The sequence below is a fragment of the Gymnoscopelus braueri genome, assembly GCF_963280865.1.
Source record: "Gymnoscopelus braueri genome assembly, chromosome: 10".
NCBI classification, from domain to species: Eukaryota; Metazoa; Chordata; class Actinopteri; order Myctophiformes; family Myctophidae; genus Gymnoscopelus; species Gymnoscopelus braueri.
This window is the reverse complement of record NC_137611.1, coordinates 16,058,557-16,070,473: the sequence shown is the minus strand read 5'-3', so window position 1 is coordinate 16,070,473 and position 11,917 is coordinate 16,058,557. Positions and strand designations below refer to the sequence as shown.

At 41.7% G+C, this 11,917-nt stretch overlaps 1 protein-coding gene across 1 annotated transcript; it reads right to left on the bottom strand.

Moving 5' to 3' along the window:
- Positions 1 to 974: 974 nt before the first annotated feature.
- On the bottom strand, positions 975 to 10,778 carry LOC308094043 (purine nucleoside phosphorylase-like). Its single transcript, XM_080440486.1, has 6 exons — positions 10,592 to 10,778; positions 7,967 to 8,136; positions 7,113 to 7,216; positions 5,530 to 5,705; positions 3,928 to 4,118; positions 975 to 2,036 (listed from the first exon to the last, which is right to left on the bottom strand). Exons 1-6 carry the CDS (start codon positions 10,612 to 10,614, stop codon positions 1,813 to 1,815), a joined length of 888 nt encoding a protein of 295 aa, XP_080296612.1. The 5' UTR covers positions 10,615 to 10,778; the 3' UTR covers positions 975 to 1,812.
- Between the last annotated feature and the right edge of the window lie 1,139 nt (positions 10,779 to 11,917).

Below are 11,917 nucleotides of genomic sequence, written 5' to 3'. Positions count from 1 at the left end.
ATGGATGGAAACAGCAGAGCCTCAACGTCACGGAAAGGAAGGAGGGGCAACGTGGGATATATGGGTTTAGAAACTGAAGAAAAGAAGTCTAGGAGAACCTAGAGGTCTGTGAGAGAGTACAGATAACAGACAGCTGCGATAGCATGAAAATGCTCGTTTGAAAGACAAACTAACAGCAAAAATGTCAAACATTCTCAGCGACAAATTGTCTTTTTGTGTGAGAAAAGTACTGCAGGCACCTTTTACATTTCAGGCATCAAAGTGATGCCTTTTCTCTTGCTACACAGATGGCAGTGCACTTAAATAGGACACAGCTAGTGGCCATCCATGTACAAGATCATCTTTATGACATTTAAGCCATACAACAAATAACTATACATTTTCCAAGCAATAAAACGTCTTCATTTCCTCCTTAAAGTACCACTCGGAATTCCACTTCTTTGAGTTTAGTCGTTTTATTGAAAAACTATAAACACAGCGTAAAAAAGCAGAGGTCAAAGTTGTGTAGATTTAATTACACCTAAAGTGTGTCAATACAGAGATGAACTATTATTTTGTTGATATGGTAAAACATATTGATGGAATGTTGTATTTTGACTGTTTTGTTTTTACATAAGGTGAATTGGAATGCTTAATAACCCATCCTCTCTTTCACAACATGACAATATTTAGATAACCATCTCATGCAGGATAGAAACCCTTACTTCGACACCAATCACACCATGACATTAAAATGTATAAAATATATAATATATCATTTAAAATAAATATTTTGAACATGACACATTTGACGGCACTATGACACTGACATCCATCAAAACTGATGAAAACCGAACAACGTTTTTGACAGAATGAATGGTTAATTGTCTCACTCATTTTTGCCAAGGAATGTAGGAACAATAAATAGTATTTTGTGGTGGTCAAGTTAAAAAGTACTTAAATAGAAATCAAAACAGAAATGGTTCTTTCACCAAGACACAACTGTGTATATGATTCACATACTCTGCTGCATTAAATTAGTATCTTAAACTCTACACATCTCAATAACAGCTATGTTTAAAAATGTAAACATTGCAGAGAACTAAACATCTCAGACCAGTGGGCTGGATTCTCAGTATTCAGATCTAGCGCTAGAATAAAAGGTGACACTCAAAGGAAAAACCCAGCAGAAAATATAATCCGTCCAGAGTCCCTCAAACAAGACAGTTAATAGATCATCAAGCAGTGAAGCTTAACAAGCCAGGCCTGCAAAACATTTTTTGTTTGTTTTTTAACACTCAAGCATTTTTAACATTCTTCCGGCCTGACTTTGCAGGCACAGCAGCTACTGTATGCTTGGATAACTACGTATGTAGACGCAGGCATTGGCTTGACACTCTAATCTAAAGTGACATTTCTATAAAGCGCTACAGGCTGATTTATTCTTTGTTGCACGACCACAGCATTTGCCGGAAATAACAGATTACATTTTTTTATTACTTAAATCTAAATATACTTTGTAGAACAGCTATTTTGACTATTTTTGAAAATGTGTAAATCTTCGGAAAGTTTTGGAATTTTCTGAAATATTTTTCTTGCATGGGAAATGTGACGTGTCACAGCTTTCGGTTGAAAATAATTTGTTTTCGGCAAGCGACGCGTCCGTACAACAAAGTATAAATAGGTTCCAACCGAACGTGGACAGATACTTCATTTTAGGCTTCCCTTCCGCCATCTACAGTTGTGAGAGCAGTGTGATGGGGGACGATGGCGTGTGTGTGTATGTGTGTATGTGTGTGTGTGTGTGCGTGTGCATGCTGTGTGCATGTGTGATCAGCAGGTTAAGGAGTTATTGTTGTGCTCAAGACGGGACACCAAGGTGGACACCAGCTTCTGCATTTGCTCCGACCTCTGCTTGCCCGTCTCCAGGACCTCTTCATGGTTGGCCTTGTCCTCGCTGTCGTAGTTCATCACTGACTCGTTGGTGATCAGCGACAGGGCAAAGACGCGCATGCCGCAATGGCGGGCCACAATCACCTCATGCACCGTGCTCATACCTGTGACGAAGAAGGTACAACGATAAGATGTAAAGCTGCCATAATCTGTAAATGCTGGTCAAGTATTATACAGTGCATTACAACAGGGTAGCCTGGGATCAATACCATTTTCGGGTTTCTGATCCGGTCGGTCAAGGGCATCGTAATTTTAGGGCCTACCCAATAAAACCCAACTGATGCGGCATAGTTTTGCTTATAGGAATAGCTTGTTTGGTAGATCCATCTTTTATTCCAACTCGTAGCGACTGGCGAGACTAAACTAGTAGTTATACTCGGTTCAGCATTTAACCCATTTTGGGCGGGAACCCCTTTTTGTAACTATACCTTTCAGGACGGGAACCCCTTTTGGGGTTGTTGTTGTACAGTATATAGCAACATAAATTTATTGTAATTTTTGAATAAATATTTGAAGTTTTTCAGAAAACTTAGGTCAGGATTTAGAAGGCGTTTTTAGAATCGGCCTCAGGTCTAAATGGGTTAAATGGGGATTGGGGAAACTAACAGGGGGAACCAAAACAAAGCGGCGCCGAAAAACTGGAACCAGCAACCGGAACCACCGTTTTAAAAATAAATAGATTCAGTAGGCATGGTCTAGACCGGATCACACGGGATGCCAGGCTTTCCTCAGAGGTGGAAAGTCTGGTGACGCGAGGTTGCATAATGCTGACCTTATAGTGCACCAGGGTGCACTGTAAGCAACACAGCTGCAGTACTGTTGACTGCTGTCAGAATACGGTGCAGTGTGAAGGATTCGTGTGTTTGTATTTGCTTCTATGTGCGCATGTGTCTTTGCAGTAAAGGTGCAACAGTTAATCAAACTAATTGATTTAATCGATCATAAAACATTATGTATAATCGATAATTTAACGAAATAATCTATTAATAATCAATCCCGATTTTGTGCATGCCATTATAGGCATTGTGAGCTTGTAGATCAGCTATTTGCAATTTTTTTGCATAACACCGCTGTGTAGCATAAAGTAATGCTTAAGTGGTTAATGTTGATATAAAATAAATATTTTTTAATATACATTTTCAAAACCAGCTTCTTGATTATTCGATAAATCTAAAAAGTAATTGATAGAATAATCGCTTTGAAATTAATCGATATCGATTGCAGCCCTACTTTGCAGAACATTTGGCATGGTTCTGTGTGTGCACGCCACGCACATTACTGCAGGGGTCTTCAACAGGGGGTACGGGACCCCTAGGGGGTCCTCAGAGTTACTACAGGGGGTCCGCCAAATCTTTGTGTGATATATATTTTTTACCTTAAAGGAGGAGTTCACCCAAAAAATGACTTATTTTCTATCAATTACACACCCCATGAAGCCTTGATTTCATGGATTTATTTTTGTTTTTGTGGCATTCCTAAGACAATAATTTGATGACCGGGTGTATTTCCAGTAGGAGACACAAATAATATACTTTGTGTCTCCTACCGGATACAATAGCCGGTAGGAGACGAGAATCAAATTATTAGCTTAGGAATGCGACAAAAACAAAAAAGAATCCATGGATTTAAGGCTTCATACGGTGTGCAATTGATAGAAAATAAGTCATGTTTTGGGTGAACTCCTCCTTTAACCACTTGAACCTTAGCATCCCTTTTCTGAGGAGAACTTTTAGCCAAAAATAGCAGATCTACCAGCTCTCAACGCCTCGCAGCGCGAGGCGTTGAGAGCTTGTAGATCGGCTATTTTTGGCAAAGAGGCTATAGGTGTAGAGGGAAAAAAGAGCAGACTAAGTTAAAAAAATACTTTAATCTGAAACACAATTTTATACAATATAGAGTAGGGGGTCCCTGCTTCATCTCTCTCTCAGCTAGGGGGTCCTTGGCCTGAAAACGTTGAAGACCCCTGCACTACTGTATCTCCATCCCCAAACTCACCAACAGCATCAGCCCCGAGTCTGTGTAGCATGCGACACTCTGCGATGGTCTCAAAGGAGGGACCGCCCAGGACAACGTACACCCCTTCACGCAAGAAGTCGCTGTAACCCAAATCTGTTCCCAATTCCTGGGCGAGCTGCACCAGCTTCCGGTCGTATGCGTCAGACATGCAGGGGAAGCGAGTGCCAAACCTGGAAGAGAAGAGGAGGATGTTTACTCAACATGTAAGCAAAAAAAACTCTCTTAAGACACGTGACCACATTACACTCATCTTAGTCTTTCACCACTGTGTTGCCCGTTTGTTTCAGAATTGATTTGAATATTTTACTGATAATGTTCAAAGCCTTACATGGCTTGGCTCCCAGTTACATCTCCCAGTTACATCCCTCCCTGGCATGTTATGACTGATTTATAATTGATTGGGCGCTGGTGCGTGACACCCACGCACAACTAAATATAACTCAGGCTGCCCTCAGGGCAGGCTCTCCTGTCTGTCCCCTAGGATACTCAGGCAGGGCTCTCCTGTCTGTTCCCTAGGATACTCAGGCAGGGCTCTCCTGTCTGTTCCCTAGGATACTCAGGCAGGGCTCTCCTGTCTGTTCCCTAGGATACTCAGGCAGGGCTCTCCTGTCTGTTCCCTAGGATACTCAGGCAGGGCTCTCCTGTCTGTTCCCTAGGATACTCGGGCAGGGCTCTCCTGTCTGTTCCCATGTCCCGGCTCATGACTAAAGGTGATCTTCTCAAAACACATATTCATGAGTAAGCCTTTTAATAATACCTTTAGGGTTTATTGTTTTCCTCAACTTTTTCACATTCTGTTACATCTATTGTCTACGTTCTACCCAGCGTGATCTATGAGAGTGACGACACTAGCATATACTCCCATTGTAAGAATGGAATGCGGAAATGCTCTGTCTATGTCAATGAGGACATCTCAATGAGGACATACAGCCCATAGCAGCCCACTTTGCGGCGAGATCGGAGCGTGACGTGACTCTCTTATACGGCTCTGGTTCTACCTGTCAGGATTCTTCTCCTATTTTACTTTCTTTTATTTCCTCTCTTGTCCAGATCTTGATCTATTTCATAGCGTCTTATAGCAAGATTATTATATATTTTTAATGTTTTGTCTGCGTCTTGTTTCTTGAGTTCTGTTCCATTTTCTGTAAAGCACTTTCAAACATTGTTTTGAAAAGTGCTATACAAAGTATTATTATCATCATCATTAATTTGAGTGTTAAGTGTTGCATAGATGTGTTTATGAGGAATATCTCCCTCTGCTTTGATTTTGCACACTATTCACTCCATCTCCATCGTTACTTATTTACAGTACTTATCTCTATCCTTCCTCCACCCACTAATAACTCATCTATCTATAGCCCCATTTATACTTTGTTGCACGATGGTGTCAGCCCCCGAACGTAGCCGATCTCACTTTTTTCCCCGGTGCGTGTCACCTTCATATGACGGATCATAAATTAGGCATTCATCCATCTATCACTCCATCCATTCATCCCTCTCTCTCTCCATTCATCCATCTATCACTCCATCCATTCATCCCTCTATCACTCCATCCATTCATGCGTCTCTCCGTCCACCCACCGCTCATCATTAGGCCCGGCCAGTGGGTTGTTTCCAGCGAAGCCCGGCATGTTGATGTGGTCCTTTATGATCATGACGTCTCCCACCTTATAGTCCTGGTTCAGACCTCCGGCTGCGTTGGTCAGAATCACCGTCTCCACGCCCAGCAGCTTGAACACACGGATGGGCAGCGTGATCTGTGGAGCACGGCAGACATGACGAAGGGTGAGTGCCTTCGCTGTGATGATGACTACAACTAGCCTGGTAAACCCTCCCTCCGGAAATCTCATTTGTAATTTATTTGAGTGAGTGAGTCTGGCATGATCGCCCATTCTGCAATATTGGCTGTGGGCTGGAGTTGGGCGGGAGTAATACCGTTGACTGACAACCCCTTCAGCCAATGATCGTTGTTCCCCTTCAGCCAATCAGCAGTGCATTTTTACCACCTCCAGACTAATGTGACGCAACAGGACTTTTGAGACGGCCATGCCCAAAATAGGTTGCCTTATTCGGATACATGCATGTCACTGCCCGCCCCTGCCGGTTCTCTGAATTTTTATTTTTAAATAGGCTCTGTCATGATTAATTGACCACATATATGAATTTAAACAACTAAATTCTATCCAAGCGATATCTTAAAAGTAAATTCCGTGCCTCAAAAAATAAGTTTGAGAGCGTTTTAAAACCGAAAGTAAAAAGTTTAACTGCCCACAGAAAACAATGGCGGCTCGTTCCATTTTTGTCGGCTGCACTCGGTTCCATTCGGGCTCACTCGAACTCGCCACCTGATTGGCCAACTTGCACTGTCAATCACAGAACGATGAGCGACGACGCTGATAGGCTCGGTTTTTTGGTAATGCGCTAGAAACGCCCAGACAAGCCTTCATGCCAGACTCCTTCCTGAAATCAAATGGAAATGAGATTTTCCGGAGGGAGGGGCTTTACCAGGCTAGACTACAACGGTTTCAGCCATAAATCTCAAAAGAAATTATCAGGTGCATTTCCCTTAACTGGAGACTTGAAAATAATGATGGGAGAAAACACATCCATGGAAAAAAGACATTATTAAGATTTGCAAGATTACAATAGAAACATTATTATAGCACAGTATTCTTTCAACATAACTTCCTTACTAACAAAACAAAACAAAACAATTTCTCATATAAAAAATACATCTATATATTCTTTTGCAATATTTGGACATGTTTATGTCTGCAAATTATTATCAGCCATGTTCTTAACTCCATACAGTCATGCACTGTAGTAGTAGTAATAGTAGTGTGTATATCTGTTTGTCTCTTATATGTCATCATGATTTGTGTGCATGGGGATCTCATTTTAAACAAGCTTAGTGCTTTATGAGCCTTCCAGTTTAGTAGACCTTGTATTGTGAATTCGTCCTTCCATGTACTGTTGTTCTCATGTCTTACTAAATAAAGTACATCAATCAAACTGACCATGAAACATGCACTTATTCTAATTAATAAATGAATACTTAATTTATGTGAGTTTTAGAATGCGTTGTGAGGCGTTTTTTTAAGCTTGTAGATCTGCCATTCTCAACTAATTGATTAAGTAAGTGCTGACTACTGAATGTTGCCTACCTTTTGGATGGGGTATCCTTCATATAAATGGAACCTGCCCTGCATGCAGACACACTGCTTCCCTTTTAACGTTCCAAACACCAGCCTGCCAGCGTGGCCATGCACTACAACACACACACGCACACGCACACACACACACGCACGCACACGCACACACAAAGTGTGAGAGAGAGAGTTAACAGTTAGACCAGTGAGTAAACGCAATCAGCGAGACCAGTGGTTCTCAACATTTTCAGGCCGTGACCCCCCAAAATAATCATATTTGAACTGGGGACCCCCCAAAATAATCATATTTGAACTGGGGACCCCCCAAAATAATCATAATTGAACTGGGGACTCCCCAAAATAATCATATTTGAACTGGGGACCCCCAAAGTAATCATCTTTGAACTGGGGACCCCCAAAATAATCATATTTGAACTGGGGACCCCCCAAACTAAAGTAATCATATTTGAACTGGGGACCCCCAAAATAATCATATTTGAACTGGGGACCCCCAAATTAATCATATTTGAACCCTGATAAGCACTTGGAATGTATGTAATATTGTGAAAATAGCAGATCTAAATCTGCTATTTTCACACATTTTTCCTCTGTCTTATATTATTTGACAATTTGGCCAATGTTTGACCCGTTTTTATAGTATAGTTTGTTGATTACTTTTGATGCAGTACAAGGTATTAAAAATGTCTTAAAAGTCCTTAAATTGTCACTTCACTGTCATCTGCAGACTCCGACAAAATCATGTAGGGCCCCCCTGGGGATCCCGACCCACAGGTTGAGAGCCTCTGAGCTACACGCACACAGTGTTTCATAATAGTCATGCCCAGACATAGACAGACTGCCATTCATACCTGTGCTTTGGGGAAAGTTTGGAATGTCCTTGTACTTGAAGGCCACGGGGTCTTTGAGCATGTCAGCCAGCCCTCCCAGACCTGAGCCGCACACAATGGCCACCAGGGGGCGCACCTCTGTCTGGGACAGGAGCCACTCAGCCGTGGCACTGCACTCCTCATAACTGTACCTGGAGGCAAGACACAGGGTAAAGTGGGGGTTACATGTTAGTGTTGTGTGTAACAAATTATCACCTGTCATGTACAGCAGATATTAACGAATGTCTTCTTTTACATCTATTATTAATTCAAATAATTATCTACCAGGCTGTATGGTGTATGTTTTTTTGGGGGCTTTTTCTGCCTTTATTGATAGGAAAGTAGGCTGACAGAAAATGTGGAGAGATGGGGGGTAACACAGCAAAGGTCGTCGGTTTCGGGAGTCAAACCCTTGACAAGCTGTTGTGCTGGTTTTCCAGCATATGTGGTATGCGCCTGGACCGCTAGGTCAGCGGGCGCCCCATGACTGTATGGTGTTTTAACGCTGCCAAATAGAGAATATGAAATGATTTGAGAGTGGTAGAGAGGCAGATAGCTAAAGGTAGAAAGAATGAGATCCTAATTCTATACGGGGACAGATAAGGAGGAACAGTATGCCATCAGCATACTGATCTCACTTGGCGAAGTTGCCGTGCACACATTCACACAAACGGGTTAGCCGGTAACATCTAAGCATGTAGGAAGGAATGTGAGACTGTACTATGTACATAACGAGGATGTTTGAAGGGGAGCCCTGGGGTAAAGGGAGAAAAATACAGCTGTGCGTCCATCCACTGCAGGTTTTCAGGTAACACCTGAATTTCCACAGTGTCAGGGACAAATAAAGGTCTCAGTCTCATCTTATCTTTAATCTTAGCCAAGGCTGAGAACATTCACTTAACTCCGACTGTCGGCTATGTTCCTGTATTCAAACATCAGTAGGAATGTGTTAATGTAGAATACACACAGGTCAGATACAGAAACCGCCATTAATACGCTGGCAGAAAGCTGGCACGCGAAGCGCTCTGAATGTTTGTTGTGTGTAAACACTGCAAACACTGCCAACTTCTGGGTTATTATGACACATGAACACACCTCACACACACACACACACACACACACTGTATGTTTTCCCACAGTCTTGTCCAGTCACACAATTGTACACTAACACAGATGTTCTCAAACCTATTCATGTCAAGGACCATTCCCCAAATTTATATGAATTATGCCTGAGACTCCCATACAAGATTTATGTTGTCAAATTGTTTCAAGAATATTCCAGGATTATTTTTATAGCAGATCTACAATCTCACAACGAATCACATCACGAAGTGCTGTGAGCTTGTAGATCGGCTACAATTTTCAAATAGCCGATGTATTAACGTGGAGGTTAAACTGATTGATTTTGATGCTCTACTCATTTTGCTGGGGACCCCCTGGAACCCCTTCAAGGAACCCTGGGGGTGCCTGCCTGGACCCCACTTTGAGAATCACTGCTCTCTAACACATAGAGATACACACATTCATGAACACACCATAAGTCCTACACACAAATACATCCGATATAAACCTACCCTATAAAATCTACCCAGCTATGGTAGCCTATGTGTTAATTAATGCCTTAAATCTTATTTTCCACCAACTGCCATCAGCATCACATTACTTTGAGCCACATGAGGCTCAAATAAGTAATGTGATGCTGCTGATGATGATGCATGTCATAGTGATACTGATACATCATCATCATCATCACATTGGCTGACGCAATATCAGGTCATGACAAAACCCCCTTTCCTCTCAAGCACCAGGATAGGTGGCTGGGTTTGGAGAAATGACGTCATGTCCGAGAGCTGCCTGGGTGAGTGGGTGGGTGGGTGCAGTCCGTCTGTCAGCCAGACTGACTCACTGTGTGGGCCTCCGTGCTCCTCAGAACGTCTACACGTGTGTGAGCCGAGTCCCCCCCCCTCCCTCTCACACACACACACACACATCTCATTCACACGTGGAACTATAACTATCCACCCGTCGCATGACTTCGGACACTTTATTAAGACAAGCAGCTGTAGCCCAAAGATAATATCATCATCACTGTGTAACGAACAGGACGGAAATCAATTCGACATGAAGAGGGCTTCCTTCTTATGCATCAGACAGACGTGTATAAGCTCAGTTCATATTCCCTCGCACGAAGGTATCGCTTTTGCCGAAATGCTCAGATCAGTCACATTGTATCCATTCTACAGAGTAGCCTATTATACATTAATTGTATCCGTTCTGGCGATGCGTCGCTGCATCGCTCTGTGATGCGGTTTCAAAAACATATTTGTAGTGTAGCCTAGTAATAAGAGAATAAATACAATAACGAATACGATTTTACCGCCAACAGTAGACCAAAATGCACAGATCATTCGAGCTCACGGGATTATAACTAGTCTAGACTAGCCTAGTTATAATCCCGTGAGCTGTCTAGATGACTGAAAATATGGCATCTTCAATTTTCATTTAGGTTCTAATTTTCAGCATATTCGCTGCAAATGACTCACGTCACATAGCCTATGCCTACCATATGTCACATCATGGAAAATACAAGTCATTATTAAAACGTACCCAGTCGCAGATTCTGGCAACATGGTGAAAATGGACAGATGCTCCTTGAAGTCGTTGAAGAAAAGGCTCGTTTCGATGCTTTAATAATAATAATAAGATGAATGTCCTATAATAAGCCAGAACACAATAACAGACGTTACAGGAGTAGCATTGATCAGTAGCAGTACAATGGTTAGTATCTCTTAATAGTCTGAAGCCGGGTGGATGGATAGTGTTTTATATAAAGCACCCACTGTCACAGTAGACATGCCCACCGTGACACGGGGCGGGAACGCGCTCTGATTGGTGAACGCGCAGGCGTTGGTTTTGTGTTTAGGCGGATATGATGAGCTGGCTGTGGTGGTAAAAGTACTCAAGTGTTTTTATTTAAGTAAAAGTATCAATACTGGCAATGTAGAAATACTCTGTTTACAAGTAAAATTCCAGAATTAAAAATGTAGGCTACCTGAGTAAAAGTACAAAAGTATTGGCATCAGAATATACTTAAAGTACCAATTGTAAAAGTAGGCTAGTAGTCATTGTGCAGAATTTCACATGTTTCAAATGTATAAACATCTTTTGAAAATAGCAGATCTACAAGCTCACAACGTGTGGCAAAGCACACGTTGTGAACTTGAAGATCGGCTATTTTCAAATAGCCAAAGTGTATATTTAGGGTTGAAGTGGTTAATGTATGTTTTGTAATAATATTCAAAGTAACTAGTAACTAAAGTTTTCAAATAATTGTAGTGGAGTAAAAAGTACAATAGGTCTATTTGTCTCTGAGATGTAGTGGAGTAGAAGTAAAAGTATTGAAAATTGGAAATACTCCAGTAAAGTAAAAATACCTCAAAATTACAATACTTGAGTACATGTACTTAGTTACTTTACACCACTGGCAGCAGCCCAGAAGTATAGAAATCATATTTAAAAAAGCCCATTGTGTCGCACCAACCCACGACATTTATTATGATACAATGAATGACGTTGAACCTGGACCAGGTTCAAGTTTGGTCAAGTTTGGCCTGAGCAGTTATGAAATCCGGGCAATTCTCTCTCTGTCTCCCTCTCTCTCCCCCTCTCTCCCTCTCTCTCTGAGTCCTAGGCAACAGACAAGTGTTTTCTAATGTGTTAATTTGCATGCACTTCAGCTTCTTCATTTTATTGCCACATCACAAGCTGTAAATTAGTTTCAGTGCAAGCTGCCTGCTACCCATAAATTGCATTTGCAACAATAGCAACGATAGGAGTAACACAATATAAAATGTACATAAAGTGTGTAATAAAGAAAGAGTTCAAGTGTCTTGTGCAAATAAAAGACATAAAATAGCAGCAGATAGCCAAATG